The 21,750-nt window shown below is 34.6% G+C and overlaps 5 protein-coding genes across 13 annotated transcripts; 2 read left to right on the top strand and 3 right to left on the bottom strand.

Annotated features, from left to right (window-relative positions):
• The first annotated feature begins 243 nt into the window (after window positions 1-243).
• Window positions 244-4,041, top strand: LOC8259747 (aquaporin NIP6-1). The gene is made up of 5 exons (XM_002527262.4): window positions 244-673; window positions 865-1,089; window positions 1,173-1,367; window positions 2,837-2,898; window positions 3,546-4,041. Exons 1-5 carry the CDS (start codon window positions 434-436, stop codon window positions 3,748-3,750), a joined length of 927 nt encoding a protein of 308 aa, XP_002527308.1. The 5' UTR covers window positions 244-433; the 3' UTR covers window positions 3,751-4,041.
• On the bottom strand, window positions 3,238-6,112 carry LOC8259748. Its single transcript, XM_002527263.3, has 2 exons — window positions 5,487-6,112; window positions 3,238-3,750 (listed from the first exon to the last, which is right to left on the bottom strand). The coding sequence occupies exon 1, from the start codon at window positions 6,021-6,023 to the stop codon at window positions 5,676-5,678; it is 348 nt and encodes a 115-aa protein (XP_002527309.3). The 5' UTR covers window positions 6,024-6,112; the 3' UTR covers window positions 3,238-3,750; window positions 5,487-5,675.
• Window positions 6,113-6,823: 711 nt separating this feature from the next.
• LOC8259749 lies at window positions 6,824-9,328 on the bottom strand. The gene is made up of 4 exons (XM_002527264.4): window positions 8,957-9,328; window positions 8,683-8,814; window positions 8,180-8,575; window positions 6,824-7,385 (listed from the first exon to the last, which is right to left on the bottom strand). The coding sequence occupies exons 1-4, from the start codon at window positions 9,088-9,090 to the stop codon at window positions 7,247-7,249; spliced, it is 801 nt and encodes a 266-aa protein (XP_002527310.2). The 5' UTR covers window positions 9,091-9,328; the 3' UTR covers window positions 6,824-7,246.
• A 599-nt stretch (window positions 9,329-9,927) lies between these two features.
• On the bottom strand, window positions 9,928-12,563 carry LOC8259750 (60S ribosomal protein L7-1). Its single transcript, XM_002527265.4, has 6 exons — window positions 12,403-12,563; window positions 12,018-12,228; window positions 11,176-11,273; window positions 10,953-11,090; window positions 10,363-10,465; window positions 9,928-10,278 (listed from the first exon to the last, which is right to left on the bottom strand). The coding sequence occupies exons 2-6, from the start codon at window positions 12,204-12,206 to the stop codon at window positions 10,063-10,065; spliced, it is 744 nt and encodes a 247-aa protein (XP_002527311.2). The 5' UTR covers window positions 12,207-12,228; window positions 12,403-12,563; the 3' UTR covers window positions 9,928-10,062.
• A 1,024-nt stretch (window positions 12,564-13,587) lies between these two features.
• On the top strand, window positions 13,588-21,533 carry LOC8259751 (pentatricopeptide repeat-containing protein At1g76280). 9 transcript variants are annotated; one of them, XM_002527266.3, is made up of 14 exons: window positions 13,588-13,766; window positions 13,878-13,938; window positions 14,068-14,125; window positions 14,597-14,790; window positions 15,389-15,496; window positions 15,882-16,064; window positions 16,223-16,723; window positions 17,232-17,333; window positions 17,459-17,632; window positions 17,957-18,184; window positions 19,080-19,223; window positions 19,321-19,509; window positions 20,484-20,603; window positions 20,787-21,533. In XM_002527266.3, the coding sequence occupies exons 1-14, from the start codon at window positions 13,753-13,755 to the stop codon at window positions 21,219-21,221; spliced, it is 2,511 nt and encodes an 836-aa protein (XP_002527312.2). In that variant the 5' UTR covers window positions 13,588-13,752; the 3' UTR covers window positions 21,222-21,533. The 9 variants fall into 9 exon arrangements, with proteins under 9 accessions (XP_002527312.2, XP_048234466.1, XP_048234465.1 ...); XM_048378509.1 differs by having other exon boundaries at window positions 14,046-14,125; XM_048378508.1 differs by lacking the exon at window positions 15,882-16,064.
• The last annotated feature ends 217 nt before the right edge of the window (window positions 21,534-21,750 follow it).

The following is a 21,750-nucleotide window of genomic DNA, read 5'->3' as shown; positions in this document are numbered from 1 at the left end:
TGATCCTTATTATAAATAAGAAAATGAACAAGGGAAAATGGGTCACACCTATCCCAAGTTATTACCACTCTTTCAAAGTTGCAAGTATTACAAAGACCCACATCTTCCCCCACTACCATTTCCATGGCTATTACCAACCAACCCCTTTGTTTCCCATGTCTATCAGTAGTTTCCTACCACTATTATAATGTGATTCCCTCAAGTCAACTTCTATTGTACTATAAATATCAGATACCTCCCTCACTTCAATAACATACATAGAGACAAACAAGAGTGCAAGCTCATCTTCTTGGCTTCTCTCTCAGTATACTTGTACTGCTACTATATATACTGTTATCAAGTATATTATAATACTTTTCTGGCTTTCTTCTTGTTTACATATATATATATATACTAGTCCTCTTTAATTCTTGGTTATAGATTGTAGAGCAATATGGACAATGAAGAGGTTCCATCAGCTCCTTCAACACCAGCAACACCAGGAACTCCTGGTGCTCCTCTCTTTGGTGGTTTTAAAGGGGACAGAGGTAATGGCAATGGTGTTGGCTTTGGTAGGAAATCCCTTCTCAAGAGTTGCAAATGCTTCAGCGTTGAAGAATGGTCTCTTGAAGAAGGCAGATTGCCTCCTGTCTCTTGCTCACTTCTCCCTCCTCCTGTGTCTCTTGCAAGAAAGGTGTTCATCTCTCTTCCCTTTCCTTTTTCTTTTCACTAACTGCACTCTACTAGAGTTTGAAACCATAAACTCATCGCCCTGAAGACAGACACTGCTATATCTCATTATAATCCTGGAAACGACTCTAGTAGCACTTTTAGCCAACAATCTCTTTCTGATCATATATTCGTTATTGATAATAATCTTTGCAGGTGGGAGCTGAGTTCATAGGCACACTTATACTGATGTTCGCAGGGACAGCTACAGCTATTGTCAATCAAAAAACACAAGGCACAGAAACTCTAATAGGCTTGGCTGTCTCTACTGGACTAGCTGTTATGATAGTAATATTGTCAACTGGCCATATCTCTGGAGCCCATCTCAATCCATCTATCACCATTGCTTTTGCTGCCCTCAGACACTTCCCATGGAAACATGTATAATCACTTATAACTTGGCATTATCTTTTTCCTTCCTTTATATGTATTCGATCCCTGAACTGCTGTAATCATGTTCCCAGGTGCCGGTGTATATTGGAGCACAAGTGAGTGCATCAGTATGTGCAGCATTTGCATTGAAAGTGATATTTCATCCATTTATGAGTGGAGGAGTGACAGTTCCTTCAGGAGGATATGGTCAAGCTTTTGCTTTGGAATTTATTATTAGCTTTAATCTTATGTTTGTCGTCACTGCTGTTGCCACCGACACTAGAGCTGTAAGTACATCTCAATTCATTGCTTGCAACTTCTTTTATTATTATTATATTTTCTGGGTTCATTTCTTGATTTCACCTTTTTCCTAAGTCTAACATTACATAATCAAAATCAACAGATGAGGTTAGGGAGAACTCTTATTTTTACACGTTTTGTAATATAAAATATCAAAATCGAAATTCCGATAACTCTCTTCTTTTAAAGCAATTTTGAATTTAAGAACAAGATTAGAAGGGTTGTATCATGAGGTCATTGAATCTATTTTGAGATTAATGGTTTAAAAAACATTCCCAATAAGCTAAATTAATTATCTAGGAAAGAGAAAAATTTCCATCTTCAGTTTTGTCCTTTAGAAATCAGTAGCCAGTAGCCAGAAGCAGACAAAGCTTCCAGGAATTTTCAAAGAGACAGGAGTTGATAAAAGATACTTCATTTTCAGAATTCAAGAGACAAGAGTCAATGACTATGGTCTGGTCTGCAGTACCTGCAACCTCCCTTTTTCCATGGATAAAAATAATACAAGTGATAATAGATTAATAGGTATATATTATCCACTCTTCTTGGATCAAGATCAATGTATATATAATAAAAAGAGGATCCGAAAAATATTTAATGCCTGGATACACATGCAACTGATAGCTGGCATCCCTCTCTAAATCTCAAGTCTACTTTGTAGCCGGTTCATGAGAAGTGAACAATCTTATTTTGAGCCCACACATGCACGATAGAGTAAATATGTGTTTCTTGTTTCTTTGATTGTTTCCTGATCAAATTCTCTACAGAGTTAAGAAGCATGATGATGTTTATATGATAAAGAAAATAAAAAGATAAAAAGAGTACATAAAACACTAAATATTCCATTGTAATATTATTAGTAGTCACAAGAGGAACAGGAGCAGCCTTGTCCCTGTCCCTTGGTTCTTTCAAATCTTGCAAATTACTTCACCTTTCTTGTCTTTCAAGTGCCTTTCTTTTTCTCCCTTCCATACATTTACCATCAAGAACATTTTCTTTTCCTCTTCTAGATCTTAGTGGTAGGGGGACACATGCCTATGCTCCTCCTTAATTAATTGTTTGGTTGATAATGAAGCATGCATGCATTTGAGTCATTTTTTAGTTGGAATTTTGGAACTTCTACTGTTGTCTTTTCTTCTTTTTCCCCCCTCAAATCAATAAATCATAAATTGATGCCAACTAGAATTATAATATTGACCTGAGGTTTGCATGAATATGAATAGTGCTCAATAATATGACAAATAAAAATCCCTTCAAGTTTGTATAAATTTTTTTATTAAAATAAAAATAAAAATACAAGGCTCAATAAAAAATGAAACAAAAATTCAGAAAATCAATAGAATAAGATTGAGAAATTGAATGGCTTAATAATGGACTTTGTCTTTGATAACTAAGTAAAATATTACATAAAATTGTCAAACTTGGCAACTGAAACTAACTTCATGAACACGTGCAGGTGGGGGAGTTGGCAGGAATCGCGGTTGGGGCCACTGTGACGCTCAACATACTGATCGCTGGGTATGTATCATCCTTCATCTTTCTCTCTTCTTCTTCTTCTTCTTCTTCAAAATTTAATGAAAATATTACATGACTTGGACTTGGTTATATTTGCTTGAAGCCAATGGTATTTGCTAGCTACGAGACTCAGATAATGGAGGTGTTCAAACCAAAAGATTTTAGCTCTAAAAGACACAAAAGACCAGTTATACTGGATTTAAATTTTCAGAAACACATTACCATCAAGAGATAAGAGATTTATATCTATTGGCGTGAATTCAGCTCTTTTATGCACTGTACATACTTTGCTTTTCACAGTAGTAAAAGAAAATAAGAGAGCAAAAATTAAACAACGTAAACTTAAGCACAAGAAATATTAGATAAAGCCTGTATACAAATTACATTAAGAGCAGTCAATTAGAATGCAACTCAATCAATTTACATTGTAGCTTGGCCTTCACACTTACTACAAGCTTAAAAATGGGACCATTTGTGCGCTTTGACTGAAAGCCAGCAAACAAATTATGGCTTACTGAATAGATTTTCAATTACTGCTCTAGTTTTCCTTAATGGTGTATAGACATGATCAATAGGCAAAGTACATCGGTTGTATTTTGATACAACACACTGGAGGCGTACTGAATATTCTTGTTTGTTCTCTGGTGCAGGGAAACGACAGGTGCATCAATGAACCCAGTGAGAACATTAGGGCCAGCCATAGCTGCAAACAACTACAAAGCCATATGGGTATACCTCACGGCCCCAATCCTTGGTGCACTGTGTGGAGCTGGAATTTATTCTGCAGTCAAACTGCCGGAAGAAGATGGTGACGCTCGTGAAAAGCCTTCAACAGCAAGGAGCTTCAGAAGGTGACTGAATATTAAAACCATTAGCAGATGTATACAAATAATCCTGAACTCTGTTATATAGAAGTGCAGATAATTCTACATCATGGGAATAATATCAAAATATTGCAAATTGAATTACATAGACATATATGCATGCAAGAGAGATAAAACATGCATAGATTGAGACTGCGATTCTATCACAAGTGCAGACAACTTTAACTTCACCTATAAAAAGTACATATTTGAATTCTGTAAAGATGTTCTAAGAATTGCATTTCAGTGCTCAAAAACACTTGTCATTTACATCTTCCTCCTATTCTTGTTTGTCCTTTCTGCTTGACCCAGTATTATAGAACAGGATGCTATCTGAATTCTTTGTTGCTAAAAAGTTTGTAATGAAGCCTGAGCACAATTTAAAATAATTAACATGATTGACAACATCTATGCCAGTACTCAAGCAACAACTATATTTCACGAGGCATGCACCCTGATTGCCTCTTAAATCTGACTAACATTGACGGCCAAGTTTCATTGCTGTCCTATTATATTACTGTCATCAAATACTCAACACCATCGCCCTTTAAGGTTTGCAAATAGCCACAACCTTTTTTCTCCATTAAGATTTGCATAGTAGGTTATATTTGAATTTCTGAAATCAGGCTGAGTAAATTGGCAAAGTAACAAGAAACAAAAGGACAGAATCACAGGAAAAAGTTTAATCTCTACTTTTAAGTATTGCTGAGTTCATTTTTAAGGGCTAAAATTGCTTCACTTAAATCACAAACTTATCTAAATTGGTTTTTATTTCTCTAAATGAATAAGATATATATCAAATGTAAAAGTTTGCACCCCCAAGTTAGTTGGCTTTTGGACAAGCTGCTACAGCAAAGAAAGAAACCTTCATGGTTCATTACTTGCACAAGTCTTCCTTTAGCTTCTAATCACTAAGGCATTTCCTTTTGAAACCTTGATGATCAAGCTAGCATGCTGTCTATGTAATTCGCAACTGAAATTAAAGAACTTTATCTCACTAATTCATGCTTTAAGGAGCTTCTATTCACCACTTAATTTGATGTTGTTATTCCATACCCATAAATTTCCTGTCCCTTGATCCAGGAGTTCAACAAATTCATACTCCAGTTAAGCAGTAGCCCATATCTGCTGCACTATTCAACTAAACATACAGGCATTTTGAAAAATTCTTGAAGGAACATAAGATGCGGCTAGGTGAGGTCCTCGGGACATAATTCTCACAGCAAATGCCAGTAAGCAATAGTACTGTCTATTGACTAAACAGCAGCTTGCTCAGTGCAATAGATCTTAGAGGCAATTATGCTTGCTGCATCAGGAAATGTCCACCATGGAGCTTACCTTAATAGTATAATTCATTGCATTTGGATTTAATTATTTTGCTCTTAAAAGCCTGTTAACAGGAATTACAATCATGCAGCTTATCCATTATTACAAGAAGCCCTAAGAATTTTCCATCCATTTCCACCTAAATGAGAATCATCAACCACAACTGTATACATGAGAAGGTACACATACAAGTTAAAGGACTAAGAAAGAAAAAACATGAAAAGATAATAGGAAAATGAAAAAGAAAAGAAGAAAAGACATTAACTTTAAAATTTAAAGCTAAGCAATTTAAAGAGAGATGATACTCAATTCAAGATATGCCTCTTTTGCTAGGAACGATATAAAGCATTCAAAAAAAGAATGAAACTATATAAACCCATCTATAATGTAAAAGAAACTAACCTCAACTAATCTTTTTGTAATCTTTAGAATACAGATTTACAAAATACAGAACTCCATTCTTTTCCGTCATTTTCTCAACAGCTGATTGAGCTTTTTCCATTTGCAAACCCTCAAATTAACTCCACGAATCCACTCTACTTCCCAAGCATCACAACCCACAAACAAAAAGAACAATCCCAAACCAATCACTTAAACGGGCAAAACCCTTCGGTTCTGACCCGGACCTGTGTCGGATCCATTTGGATTTTTACAAATTGACAGTGCAAATGCAGCTATAAAGACACCGAGAAGATCGGCAACTGCATCCTTAACTGAAGCACCGGCTGAAGGGAAGAGGCCGAAGTGGTCAGCGGCCTCCTTGGCGGCGCCAGCGGCGAGGGAGAGAATGGATCCGATTCGAATCGAGTGGTTCCGGAGAAAGGAGTGACGCGTCAAAGAGGCTAGCTTGGAGAAGAAAAGGGTAAGGAACAGGCAAAAGAGAATGTGATAAAGCTTATCTGGTGCTAGCCATGGATCTTGATCATTGTTGTCAAACATTGTGTCTGTTTCGACAAGAAGCAAAGCAACGACTAATAATGAGGATGAGAATTTTCTTTTCTTCTCTTTTAAATCTTTCTGCTTATATAGTTTTTGGCGTTTATTTATTTTCTTTCATATAATTCTATCAAAATAGTTCATAATGGCAATCATGCAATTTCTTTAAACCAATAAATTTTGACATTATTGATAAAAAAAACTTAAAAAAAAACTTTTGACATTCACTTTATAGAAATTTTTCACTTCTTTCATGTACTCACATATATAATAATATATAATTAACTAAATTCAAATAATATTAAATGATAAAAAAATATTAATATATTTTATATAAATAGAGCTAAATTTATTTTTAATGATATCTTTTATATATAAATAAACATATATGTCTTATATTGTTTATAAAAATTAATCAAAATATAATAGATTTAATTATATTAAAAAATTAACTTTTAAGCTAATTGCAGAATTATTTGTAAATTTAAAGAGTTAAATTACTATTTAATTTGAATGTAAAATTACAGAATTATCCCGATGTGGATTGAAAGTGTTCAGACAGTGTTAGTAAAAATAAAAATAATAAAATATTTTAACACGTGCAAAAGCGTATCGACGGCACATACATATGTATGTGTCCCATGAAATAGATGCTTGTTTTTCCCTCTTCTTCAATGTATCAATTCTTCCTCCTAAACCATCAAGCCAAAGAACAAAAGGCTTATTCTATAATTGAATATTGAATCAAGAACTTGCTCTGCGGATTGCAATGACATAAAAGAAAATATATTAAAACAAGGAAATGAATCTGAAAAGAGTTGCAGTCTACTGTATAAATAGATTATGTTCGTATACAAAATTTTGGCTTCAAGCCTTAATAATGCATCTGTCTTGCTACTGTAATTGTTCTCTGATAAATTTTGGCATGTACCTTTATCTAACCACCTCTTCTGCCCCGGTAACCAGTTTAGCTTTGTGCTTGTTTGAATTGATGACATTAAATGACAACAAAAACACGAGACATAATCCCCATCTGCACACACGTATCACATGCTACTAGATGATCTGCAGCTTGTCTCGCATCTTTGGCACAGACCGGGGGACGCCACATACCCCTGAATCTAAGAAGGCATCCATGGTGGTATTAAGACTAGATATGCTTGGAATTGATGCAAGGCACTTATTCTTTACAGCTTAAGCTTCTATTTCTACATCCACTTCAAAAGTCATGGTAGTACAGGAAGCTCTATCCTCTGGAAGGAAAAAATGCTAATTCGGCCATTATCTACTTGACAGAACTTCAAAGGAACCTCGCCGCATTGTCTCTCAACAGCTTCAATTTTTGATGTGGATGGTGGACTGCCCCTGCAAAATAATACAAGGTATAAATCATAGAACGGATCAGCATTTTAAAGTGAAAATGATCCAACTACGAGCAGTCTTCGACAGTTCTGCGCTTCTAAGGTGAGGAGCAAATGTTTGCTTCACAATGATGCTAAAAATCGCTCAATTTTTTTTTTCCAGCTATCTATAAGGATTCAGAGGATTTAAATACCAGCTCTCAGTACTGGCCAGATGTTTACAAAAGATAGTTCAAAGGTTCAAAAGTATAGTCCTCTGATATACAAACTAATACATGGAAGGATGGACTTCCATCAACTAGATAATGTGTATCTTGCCCATTTAAGACATTCATCAAAGATCGTAAGGGAGTCCAAATAATTTTGGTATAGGACAAATGTTGAAATTATTTTAACATTTGACAACAGAAAGGTTCTTTAATAGTAGAATTGTGACAAGTGGAGTTGCAACCCTTATGTACAGCCAGCAGAAAAAGCAAATTCATTTGCCTTTCTTTTTTTTTTTTTTTGTAAAGAAAAGAAAAATTCTACAGAATCATTTAAGAGGGAATCATGAGAAGATTATGATGGTGGGGTCTTGGAAAGTAAAACAGAAGAAAATAAGAGCAGAATTTATGTAAAGGATACTTATGAAGAACATTACACTTGTAAACAGAGAGCACCAAGAAAACATGACTAATTTTTGCATGAAATGGTCTAACTCGTATAAGAATGACAAACAAATTGCAATAATCCACCAAACAGAACAACAACCAATAACAGCTTAAAAACGGAATTCAACTTAGCCTGCATAATTACCTGATTAAGCATAGGAAAAAAGCTGGTTCACCAGGTGAGGACTTCCTAAATTTGCTATTTGGAAGATAAACATCAAAATCCAATCTCAACTCATCAACCTGCAAATTCCTCAGCCTTTGCACAATTGAAGCTGTCTCTTTAACCTCATTGTCTATTACCACCCCATTGTTTTCGTGGGTAGAATCAGATTGACAGGTACTCTTAACACCCTTCATAGACCAAGGAACACCATGACGCCCAACAATATAACCCAAAGACTTGAGGTGTCTATAAACCTCAAAAAGCTCCGAGCAACACCCACTCTTTTGATATCCCATTTTTCCATACAGATCTTTTAAAGAAAGACATGTACCTTCATCATCCATGAGAACCAATGCCCCCAATTCAGCCAAAAACCTATAGCAAAACCAAGTTCTATTAAACTAATTTCACATTGGCATACACACACAAAAATAAAACAACAAAGCAAGGAGTTCTTTTTTTTTCTCCTCCAATTAGCATACAGAGTCTCCTCAATTGAACAATAGGTCTTGCCGCTGCGAGCAATTCCTGTATTTGTCCACAATTTGCCCTTCTTTTCCACCAATTCAGCCATACCCATTTCAGCATTCCATCTAGCCTTTGAGATATCACTCCTAAAACACACACAAACAGAAACACACAGACGCACAAAGATAATATATAAATAAGTAGATAAATAAATAAGAGAGGGAAATTAAGGATATAACAAGTTGATGAAGTGAATTAAAAAAAAAAAAGGAAGCGATGTTTATATACCTAAATTGCAATTTGGGTAAAGATTCAAGCGTACAGTACAATTCTTCATCTTTGATTGCACCAATAGCAGTAGTGTCATTCAATTCACTTGAAGAAGTTTCCCAATCCTCTACTTCCATTATTGGGATGTTCATACAGAACACAACACTGTTCTAAGCAATAGCTCTGCAGTGTTCTTGTGCGTAACGAATTAACAAATCGACATCAACTTATGCACTGTGGAATTTGGTGGAGCGCATGTGGTAGCATCGGAGCCGTAGACCGTCGGTTTCGGATGTTGAGAAAGTTTGTGCAGAGAAGAAGCTTTGTAGTGCTCTAAAAGGAACTCATCAATTTGGATCCATATGGGTTTAAGAATGTGCAAACCAGCCAATTGTATTTATTTACAAAATCCAAGTCCCTGAATTTTTGAAATTTTGACATTGGATCCTTGAAGCATATTTCTTCTTTAAGAAGTACGAAGCTAATAGTCAATCTTAAAAACTTTTTTTAATCCTCCACTAAATCAATAATAACACTGTGTGCCACATTGTTTGATACCTGATTCAAGCAATTGTGGACAGTGCAGGACATCTGATTTCTTTTAACACACTTGAAGCCTGCTGCTGCCACTCTCGCAGCTTTAGCGTGGACTGCTTATACAGGAGAGCATTCGGGCAAGTAATTGTTGTTGGTGGTTTTAATATGTTCTGATAGAACATACAGAGTTCATGCAAAATAATGAGCTAGAAATGAAAATTGTTACATCACTAATGGCAGTATACAAATTTGATAAGCATTAGTTTGAGTTTAAATACATCGATAAATCATGTTCATGAACTGTTTTTTATGGCTTTTGGTTCCCATGCAAGCGCCTGAGTACTGCTCTGATTTAGCTATAGTAAAGTTCAAACAAGAGATGCTTGATTTAGCTACAGGAGCCAAGATGAAACCATCTTCTTCAGGATAGAAGAAATGACAATAAATCCAAATAAACCAAAAAAGAACTTGATTAATTATACTGGAAGCAAAATCCAACTCGCAGTATCTTAAAACTGTTATACATCCCTCGACAACATGTTAGGTATACTTCGCTTGCTTGGCATCAGAGATTTCATTTCTCAACATTAGTTCATCTTATCAATCAAATCATTTATTTTGTCCTCACGATTTCCAGTGTCTCCTCCATCCTTGAATAAGGCTTTCTTCCCTTGCAATCCTCCCTTTGGTTTGCTGAGAGCAAATGGCCCCAAAAAACTATTGACATCCTTGAAATGTGGACCAACATTAGCAATTTCATGTATGATGTCTTCTAAACATAAGATGCCAAACTTCCCTAGTGCCTGCCAAGCAAAGCAAATGCAAGAAAATGTTATATGAAATGTCAAAGACAAATGGAGCAAAGGTTTAACAAGAATAGTTAATACCTGTTCAACAATGTTGTTGTCTATCAGAGGAACTCTCTGATTGTTTAGCATTCCATAACCCTTCTTGCGAATTAGCTCAGTCACATTCTTAAGGTTTGGATATCTTAAAAAACAACAAAAATCTTGTAAGAAGAATGAATTAATTGACAGAATTGTAAGGATACATGGATAAATTAGCGCACAATATGAAAAGTTTGAACAATATTCTTATGCTAAATGCAGAAACAATTTTCATAAACTTTAATTGAATGGAATAATTTAAAAGACTCACAAATATGTCATACCTAGTCCATTATAATGATTTAATAATATCATGTTGAGCTCTAGACCTGAAACTATTAACATTTTAATCTTCTCCAGCACTGTATATAGCTATAGACATGTGCAATTAAGAAATTTCAAATCTTTGTTCTGAAAATAATGAAAGATTAACCCAGGCTAACTTGTATTTAAGAATAGGCAAATTATGGAGAAAGATCAACCATGAACTTAAACAAATGTCCCCTCACCCCGAAATATCATCATCCTCCCCTCACTGATATCCAGAATATGTGGCAGATAATATAAGAATGTGAGTTTGAACATCCTACCCAAATGTAACATATGGCTCCACCCTTTGCAACTTTTCTAATAATCCAGCACTTGCCTTTACGAAAACACCATGAAAATTTCTCAGTAATTTCAGGTTGTATAGAATCTTTCTTGTTCTTGGATGCATAGCATTTTTGCTGAAACAATGAAAACATCAGAACTGGACGACAAACAACAGAACAATATAAAAGGATTATTGGGGTAAGAAGAATAGTATGTTACCCTGGTATGCGAACAATGAACATAAGCTTCGATTTTGGTGTCAGAGATGCTGATTTTGGCTTCTTTGCCCTCTGTTTCATTTGAATGAAGTCCAATTCCTTCGTAAGCAGAGCAGATAAATATTAATTAGCAAACAAATGAACCATCAAACCAGTGAATTCATACAAAAATGTACACCAGGAGAAGGCATCATCTCATAAAACATTAAGCAGTCTAAGCTAAAACTCTTAAGAATTTTTTAAAGGCACACCTCGAAGATCTAAGGCAAAAGGTGCATGCTTAGGTGTGCCTTTGTAACATTTTAGTTTACAGCTGTTGTCGTTCCTTTTTCTTTAATTGTTTGTTCATCTATAAATTTCCAGCATTATCTGAGATCTTTCAAATCCAATTAAAATTTTAATTTATCAAATTTTCTTCTCTTTTACGCCTCATGTCTCTCAGGGGCGTGCTTGGGCTTTGAGCCTTATGCCTAGGCTCCGGGACATCTTAGTGCCGTAACATGACTGGTGCCTTTAATAACTACAGTAAGCAAGAACTTCCAAAATTCTAGGATTAACATAAATACAACACACTCCCAGTAGACACACAGCTCCATGGCTTTAGAACACTCCATATGAATAGCTATTAATGATTTAAACCCAAAATCGTACGCACAACATCAATTTGACCGAAAAAACGAAAAAACAATTGAAGCATTGGCATGCGTAAATGGTACAACATATTTCTTTTTATTTCTAACTCTTAACAAAAGTTTTTCTAAAAAGGTTACTTGATAGTTCTTTAATCTTCATTTACAATTTACTATTTATGACAAAACACAAGCAATTGAAAATATGATTTACCTTGTCTCTGAAGTCCTTGATAAATTGCTCAGGCCTTTTGATATCGTCAAATTTTCTTTTCTGCCCTCGAGATTTGCCAGATTCCAACTGGGTTTTTCTTGTTAATGCTAATGATTCTTCTTTATGTTTCCTTTTCTTTAGTACAATCTCTGATATAAATGCCATCGGCTTTGACTCCTCTTCTGCCATCCTTAACCAATTCTACAAATTTCTGCTCCACCAAAATGAGATAAATTCAATAACTAAAGAAAATAAACTAATGTCAACATATGCACTAATCTGAAGCTTTTAACTTTGGGAAATAATACAATCTTTGGGAGCAAACCAAACATAAAGCACAATAATTAAAAAAGAAAAGGAAAAACTTGCAAATTTTTCGCCATACCAACAAAGTGAAGCACAAGTACAAGTATAACAGAGAGAAGATTTTAAACCGACTGCTGAAATAAATTCAAGAGGAAGAAAAGAAGGAGCTGAGTTGCGGCGAATTAGGGTTTTAGGAAATTGCTGGCAAAACCTCCAAAATAACTATGGGTGGGCAACCGGTAACCGAATAAGCCCGTAAAACACTCTTATTCTTATATTCTTACCCTAGAGAAGTAAACGACACCGTTTGTTTTGAATATTTTCTTAATTATTATTATTATTATTAGGGAAAAAGGTACAAAAATACTCTTCAACCTATTAAAAAAGTCTACTTAAATCTCTATTATTTTATTTGGTTCAATTAAACTCATTAATTTTTATAGAATGTTGAATTAAATTCTCATCATTTTTTCTGTCAACTAAACCCATTAACTTTTATAAAATGTCTAATTAACTCCTAATGCTAACGGCGTCCAAAATATCATTAAGTGTAAGCGTTCCATTATTTTAAGAGCGCGAATAATAGCCGCTTTGAATATTTTAAAGTCATGCTTATACCACGTAAGGAAGAGAAAGATTATTTTTTTTTATTTAACTTATATTACAATTTCTACAATTGTTGAACCTTATTTCAGAATTAATCTTTCTCCATGAAGTGTACATCTTTATGGTTTTATTGCAAAGATATATTAGATGTAGTGAGATGTAATTTAAACAATTTGCATTTATCCTTTACTTATAAATGAGCATGATAAAGAAGATAAAAATATTACTGTCATTTCAAGTGATAAAATAAATCATTACTTTTCTTTGAAAATTAGGATTTAAAGATACGAATTATGTAAAAATAAAGAAAAAGTGACTTTCTCTCTTGCACACGATACATGTGTGACTTTAAAATATTTAAAGCAGTTATTATTTGTGCTTTTAAAATAATGACACTCTTACACTTAACAATATTTTGGATGCTGTTAGTATTATGGATTAATTGGACCTTTTATAAAAGTTAATGAGTTTAATTGAGCTAAACAATAAAATGAAAACTTAATTAGTTCTTTTATAAAAGTTAATAGGTCTAATTGAGAAAAAAAAAAATTTATAACTTAATTGTACTTTTCTAATAAATGCAAGGACATTTTTGTACTTTTTGCTATTACTAGCGGACAATATAAATCATCTCCTGATTTTCTCTTCCCTCTACCCTCATCAAAGTCCCGTCTCCTCTTCATCAAAGTCACTGTTCGCTTCCTTTTGTATATATTACTAAACAAAAGTATAAAACTTCTTCACCAAAAAACAAGGGAAGAAAATAAAATAATGGGTTTATTAAGTTGTGCCTGTAGCATGCTGAAGAAGATTGTCTAAAAGAATGCAAAGACCTCCGTAAGTAGAAAACTACATTTGTTTATACATGGACCATCACTATCTATTTCATTTCAACAATTTATAGTCACTTTTTTTTTTTTCTGTTTTTTCTAATTTTTAATTTTTCAGGGGGAGAGTTCCTTTGTGGTCAATAGCGGATTCATTTCTTAGATCAAATTCGATTAAATACGTATGAGCTTCATCTTTTATTTTTTTTGTACTTTAGAATTGGCTGATTGCTTATCTGTTTCTTGTTATGTGCATATCAATTAATGGCTATTAGTATGTTTTATTTAGATAATTACCGATAATATGACAGGGACAAAGAAATGTAGCTGGTGACGCAGGATTTTGTCGAAGTATTGCCACTTCAACTGGTAATTAATACTCTATTCTGTGAATCTTCTAGTTGGGATGTGTGATACTGCTTCACCTTTTTACTTGGTAATGTTAATAAGGATATACACACTTTTTTCATGCCGATTCACCAACTTATGTTACATAGCAATAGTTTTAACGTGAGACTGTTACCTTTTCGCATGAAAATGTGATAGCTATTCGATCTTCTAAAATTATTGCTTACAAGCCAAATAAATGTTATCTGCATGTTTGTTTAGAATTTAGTGAATGTTACCATGTTTAAGGTGAAATATATGTTATAGAGTAGGCAGTGTTTCTTTTGCTTTTGCTTCATCAAATTTTATGTCTCTATTTTTGATGTTGCCTTGAATACTGGCTGATTGCTCATGTTTATCTATTTGATCTATGTACATATTTGCTTATAAACTCCTGAAGAAGAGATTAAGCAACAGGTAAATTATTAGAGCAGCATTGATTCTTAAATGTAGGTGATATCATTTTGGGGTATGGAGAGGAATCAACTGTAAAGTCCATTCAGAAGCAAATACTTGATGCACTTAACCTGGGTGAGAGAGGCAGAGCATCTAATATGCTTTCAGATCTTGGTCATGCAAACAATCTATTAAGACCTAATGACTTTGTTGATATTCTTAGATACTGTGCAAGATCACCTGATCCGTTGGTAAGCTAATAGACTAGGAAATTCTGGTATCTATAACATGTTTATCTGTTTCTGCCTGCATCTTTTTCTATTTAAATTGTCTAGACTATATGATTTTGATTCTCAATTCACTGAATTGCAACGTGCGTACTGCAATCATTCTATATTTTATAACTATGGCTGGGCATCTTTTTATACCTTTTTGTCTAATTCTGTCCAAAATCAAAAAGCTATAGAGAACATAAGAATGCAATTGTACAATTTCTTTTGACAAATATAAATAACTGCCTATGTCAGTATGACTTAGCTGACATCTCTGTGTTGATTCATTCAACATAGTTGGTGTTGTGCCTTGTGGCCGTATTTATGGAGATTTTGATAAAAATAAGAAAGTTAAATAAAAGTTCTTCAAGAATGTTTCAAATTTTTGGTGATTACATATAGGTTGGACTCCCTTTTAGCCTTACAATGCTGATATGGAATATTTTTCTATTTAATATCAATCCTCAACCCCCTCCATAAAGAAAAGAGAGACAATTGTTTTGGTTTCAATTTGTTTGAAGGGTCTTTTTTTTTTTTATCTACAATAGTTATGGGAGTTGTTAGTTTTTGGCTGCAGTTTGCCATGGAGACTTGGAGAATAATGGAGGAAAAAGAGATTGGCTTCAATAACATATCCTGCTTGCTTATGGTGCGAGCCCTTTGTAAAGGGGGTTATTTGGAGGAGGTATTTGAATACATTATTCTGTTAAAGTATTTTCAGTGTGGTTTGTATGATGAGTACCAGAGTTACTGTCATTACTTTTGGCCTGTGATTAGCATATAAAGCTTGCATTAAGTTATTTTATAAATGTTAAGACTGTAGGTTTTTCACTTTAACCAAGATTGATGACTAGATTTATATTATCCCAGTGAAAGTTTTATTTTCCAAGGGCTGAGTATTATATGGTATTTGAATTGACAAATACAATTATTTCTGCCTTGAAAGAACTGCTGAAATTGTGCCAGAAACTTATTATTATTCTCTTTTCTTTGGTTTGGGTGCAAGCATAAAGGGATTGGTATTTGATATTAAGCTATTTCCTTTTGTCTTTCTCTTGTGCTTCATCCAGGCATATAATCTCATTAATTTTATTGGAGAAAAGCATGGCATGAATCCTAGTCTGGCTGTGTATAATAGTTTCTTGGGAGCTTGCTCAAAAATGCGCAACCTCATTCTTGCCAATAAATGTTTGGATCTGATGGCACACCGAATGTCTGGGAAGAATGAAATTACATACATGCAGCTTCTCAAGGTGTGTAATCAGTGCTGGTCTAACTTGTACTGAAAAACATTAGTAATTTATAGCCAGGATAAAACGTAATGGTTAAAAAAATAAAATAAAACATAAATAAAAAATATAAAGGAAGATTATTGTAGTTGAGTAACAAGTTTTTTACCCTTTACTTGCAGCTTGCAGTTTGGCAGCAAAACCTCTCTGCAGTCCATGAAATTTTGAAGGACTATACCAAATTGTATAGCCCAAGTATTTTGTCTTTGCAAAATTTTATTGAGTCCTTCACAAGGTTGGGAGATTTAAATTCTGCATATGAAACATTGCAACATATGGTGTCTTTAGCCCTTCGAGGAAACACTTCCATTGGTAGCACTGTTGAAGGATGGCTGTATTCTTCGAGATTGGACATTCCTATACCTTCTAATGTTGAATTAGGCTTGCAGAGATTTGGCTTGAAGGAGAAAAATCAACAGTTTGTTCCTCTAAAAGCAGATGATGCTACTAATAGTATAGAGCAGAGCATGATCTCTAACCTTGGAAAAGAAGCTGAGAGAGCTGGAGTGGATGAAACTAGAAGCCTTGCTACTATGAAGGTCCTGAAGTCATCTTTTGGTGATGTAATACATGCATGTTCACAAACTCGAAATGCCAGACTAGCGGAGCAGTTAATGCTGCAGGTTTGACATGTTTCGTTATTAATGCTATGGTTGTTCTATATCATAGTTGCATGACTTAAGAAACTTTCCCCTCTGTACTTGTGTAGCATTTTTTGTTCTTACTCTTACTTTTACATTTATGTGAAAAAGAGGAAGAAAAGACATTTTACTAGAATTCTGGAACTTTGTCGAAGCGGAACCTTGCCTCTTATTCTCAGCAGCAAAATTGCATATAGGAGAAATTTTGGCTAGTTTCCATGTTCTATTGAAAAATTAATTTTAACACGCTTCAAAATCTTTTGATGGCAAGTCTTGAAACTTCTATGTTGTGTACGTGCCTCTCTTTATTGTCACAATAGCGGTTTTTTACTTTGTTATTTGTTTTACCATATCTTTTTTCTGGTACTTATGTCTCTAATCCATTTCCTTCTTCTTCTTCTTCCTCCTTCATTCTTCTGCTGCTTTATCTCTGTCCTTTTATATGCACTTCTGAACTTAATTATGTTGCTGTGATCCTATTTCTGTGCAGATGCAAAAGCTTGGGGTGCAGCCTTCAAGCCATACTTATGATGGTTATGTTAGAGCTGTTGTGTACATGTGTAAGGGACATATGAGTAAAGGCATGGAAGTGGTAATCTTTTTATTTTATTAGGAGCTTGTGTCATTATAATTTACTCTTTTTGCCATTCCACCAATACATTTGGCATTCATGTTTCGCAGGGGTGAAATGATTGTTTTGTTTTCATGTTTCTACAGTTGAAGATAATGCAACAGAGAGATTTGAAACCATACAACTCAACCCTTGCAACTCTTTCAGTTGTTTGCAGCAAGAATTTAGAACTGGATTTGGCAGAGGCTTTACTTGATCAACTTTCAAATTATCAAGATCCATATCCATTTAATGCATTTCTAAGAGCATGTAATGTTACGGTTAGTTAATTTCTTTCGACCTGAAATTTCACTAAAGGTTAGTGAACTTTCTCACATAAGTTGAGAGGAGTACATATCATTCCACTTGGTTCAATGGACAATATGTACATTGAATTGAAGAGTGGTTAATTTGATGATGAGAGGCAAACCTTGCTTGACATGCATATGAAGCAATCTGTTATATTATTAATGGAAATACACATATGGATATTTATAGTTTGCTGGTTTTTACAAAAAATTATCTGTTTAATGACTAAATGGATGATCATGGGTACTCCAATGCTTGCATAACTGATGGAATATTGTTTTGCTTTGATTTTGCAGGATCGACCAGAACGTGCTATTAGAATATGGGCTAAAATGAAACAATTATATGTCCAGCCAGATATCAGGACATATGAGCTGTTGTTTTCATTGTTTGGTAATGTCAATGCTCCATACGAATATGGCACTATGTTCTCTCAGGTAGATTGTGCTAAAAGAATAAATGCTATTGAGATGGATATGGTGAAAAATGGGGTTCGGCACAATCATTTATCAATGAAGAACTTGGTAAAATCATGACTCATCTATATACTTCTTTTATGTGGTGCTGACCTCAAATAGCAACTTTTTGAAATTTTAGTGTTCATTTGGGTTAGTTTGGTGCTGAAGATGTTTTCAACTTTGAACTTGTTCAAATTAAGAAACTTCAATTACTATTTTGTTGGAAGTGAATCTTGCTGCCTAGCACCCACTCATTTAAGAAGTTCACTGATGCTGCTTTTGGAGATAACTGCCTTGATGTAACAGACAAAAGAATGTTAGGAGTGCTGGAATAACACATAATGCATGACATAGTTTATAAGTATGGATGCCTTTAGGCTGCCGAGATCTGTAAAAGATGTCCTCGACCTAATGTGACACATCAAACCTAGTTAAATAGAAAATGCTATTTGATATGAATGCTTGTGTGTGGAGGTTATAAGGAGAGCAGAAAATGCCAGTGCTTGGAAGTACTTGTTCTGCGTCTGGGAATTCTTTCCAGATGGCTTATAATTACAATTACTTCTTTGTCTTCCAACACATTTGATTAATCAATGTGATGTTATTGAAACTCATCTAGAGCCCATTTGGGATTGCTTTTCGTAAATGGCTTTTTCAAAAAACTAAATAATTATTATTGTGTTTAGTAAGCTGCTTTTGAGCGAAGCAGATAAATCGATGTTTTTCCAAAAGCAAGTTTGTCAAAAGTAGTTTATAAAAAAAAAATTTATAAAGTAGGAATCAATCTGTAAATAAAAAAGAAATAAACCCCTAAACCTGCTCTTTCAACACCCAATGGTAATCCCAAAATAGGCCATGACCATATCTTGCATTGTTATTCCATCAGGTTTAAACCTTTAATTTTTATCATTGTTTGGAAACTCAGTTATGGTGTTTTTCTTTTCTTTTGGATCTCTTTCAGCTGAAAGCTCTTGGAGCGGAAGGGATGATAAGAGAGCTCATACACTATTTGCACAAGGAAGAAGACCTTTTCTGTCACAATAATATTTATTTTGGAACACCCATCTGCAATACAGTGTTGCATTCACTTGTTGAGGCTGGAGAAGTAAGTGGTTTCCCTTGCTTCTTATCCATAGGTGTTACTTAGTGTTTTCTTCTTCCTCTTCTTCTTCTTTGACTAGTTATGTCTGGTTGACATGCAGAGTTACTTGGCGCTTCAAATGTTCAAAAATATGAAATCAAGTGGTTTTAGGCTAAATGCTGCAACTTATACTATGATGATTGATTGGTGTAGCAGTATTCAATGTTATAAGACTGCTTGTGCACTAGTTTCCATGATGTTGCGTGATGGGTTTTATCCGCAGACAGAAACTTACACTGCTTTGATAAAGGTAAATATTTGTTTATATTCAGAGGGTCATACCCCTTCTAAATCTATGTGCATATGTTATGGTCCTGCGAATGGGATTGGGTTATGGGTCGATTTACCACGTGATCGAAAGCAGGTGAATAGTGTTTGCTGTAGTTTCTACCTTTACCGTATACAGTATAAGGGATTCGCCTTTGCCTCAGACAAAATAAGAACGGTAGTGTTTGCTGGAGTGTCTACCTTTACGACCTATATTGAATTACAATTAAGGCTCAATAGAGAGAACCCTGCAATCTCTGAACTTTAGGAGTTCACAACCTTGAAGAAATTTCTGCTCCCTTATTCCATAAGAAATAACATTTAAATAGTACAAGAGAGGATAGGCTAGCCCCCAACCCTTGAACCCTACTTGCCATAATTAAAGAAACCTAAATAAGGAAGATTTTAAGAATCAGCTATAACAGCTGAATAGATCCACCAGCCAAAAACAAGGAAAGATAGTTTAGGAAATTTCCCTTCTCTTCCCATGTGAGAATCTCTTGTAAACCAAGACTGGTTTTGGGATGTAGTGGCTGTATCTCCAGCTATAACAGCATATACTAAATGGTTGTCTTCATTTAGACACAACAAACTGGGTAGTATTTTCTGGAGTTGTTATTTTTGTGCTAGTCATACAACTTAACCATCTCCTCTATGCTTCACAAATGTTGAGTTTTTAATAATTGATCCTTGTTCTATCTTTGCGCTTAATTGAGCATGATGCTTGGGGCTCGTGATGCTTTTCGTATTATCTTACTCATGATGCTTGGATCTTTTTTACTTCTTATGTTGTCCATATTTAGAACACTCCAGACATGAGTAAAGTAACCGTATATTATTTTACTGGTGGATTTTATAGGTTCAGGTTAAATCTGGCAGTTTTCTACTGGTACCTGTTGATCATTTAATTGTGTCTGGAACTTGAAGTTTTATCACTGCTATCTTATGTTCTGTCAGGTTTTGATGGAAGACGGAAATTTTGAGGCAGCCTTGAATCTTTTGGATCAAGGGAGCTCAGAAGGGATTCAACCTGATGTATTGTTGTACAATACTATTATTAGAAAAGCAATGCTCGAGGTATCTTTCATTGCCGACTCTCTCTCTCCATCAAAATTTCTGCAATATCAATGAGTTCAGAAAACTTGATTACTGATGCGAAATCTACTTCCATATCTGTATAATGTCTTTTTTTCTTTCTTCTTCCTTTCTCACCAAATCCATTATTAAATCATTGTTGCTCTTACTCTAAATGAAATGTAGAGAAGGATCGATGTTATTGAGCTTATTGTCGAGCAGATGCACCGAGAAAACATCAAACCAGATTCAGTGACTTGCAATTATGTGTTCTCTACATATGTGGAATGTGGTTTTCATAACACAGCTATGGAAGCTTTACAGGTTTTAAGCTTGTGGATGATTGAAGAGGAGGAGGATTCTCTTCAACAAAAAAGGGCAGAATTGGAGGAAGATTTCATTTATTCCGAAGATCAGGAAGCCGAGTCGCGAATACTCGAGTATTTTGTAGGGTGCAGGGAGAATATAGCAGTTAGCCTCTTGAATTTAAGATGGTGTGCCATTCTTGGGTACCCAATTTCTTGGTCTCCAAATGAAACCTTATGGGCAAGAAGACTTTCCACTAACTACTGTACCAGAAAGGAAGAATTGAAAGGCAAGAGATTTACAAACATAAACTGATGCTTCTTCATATCCACTTGGTCCAATACATGGATCCTAGTCACCTTGGCGACGAAGGTGAGTTGTTGCAATTTCGCTTCTCTGGTCTATTTAGAACAATTTTCGATCTTCAGATCTCGACAAAGTTGTACTTTGGTTAGAGTTGACAATGAAGCTGGGGGTTGTTTGTAGTTGCATAGCATTTAGGGATAAGGGTATAATTACTCCAGATGTAAACAGTTCTGTTACTGCTAGACAGCAGTATAATTTCATTATTTACCTGACACTGAATAAAAGAAAAAAAGGCGCCAATCAGGAAATCTCGACATTGAATTTCTCCATCAACCAGTCATTATATATATATATATATATATATATTATATTATACTCTGTTGTGCAGTCTCCGGAAAATAGAAAGAGAACAAATGTAAGGTAATACAGTTGATATAATTTTATTATTTTATTTTCATTTTTTCATATTATCATCGTCTGCTCCAACTCATCTATTTCAGCAAAAGATATTGGTTTATTATTTTCCTCAAAAGTGGTA

The sequence above is a fragment of the Ricinus communis genome, chromosome 8 (genome assembly GCF_019578655.1).
Source record: "Ricinus communis isolate WT05 ecotype wild-type chromosome 8, ASM1957865v1, whole genome shotgun sequence".
In the NCBI taxonomy this organism is placed as follows: domain Eukaryota; kingdom Viridiplantae; phylum Streptophyta; class Magnoliopsida; order Malpighiales; family Euphorbiaceae; genus Ricinus; species Ricinus communis.
The sequence above is the reverse complement of the archived record's forward strand: the minus strand, read 5'-3'. Positions and strand labels throughout refer to the sequence as shown.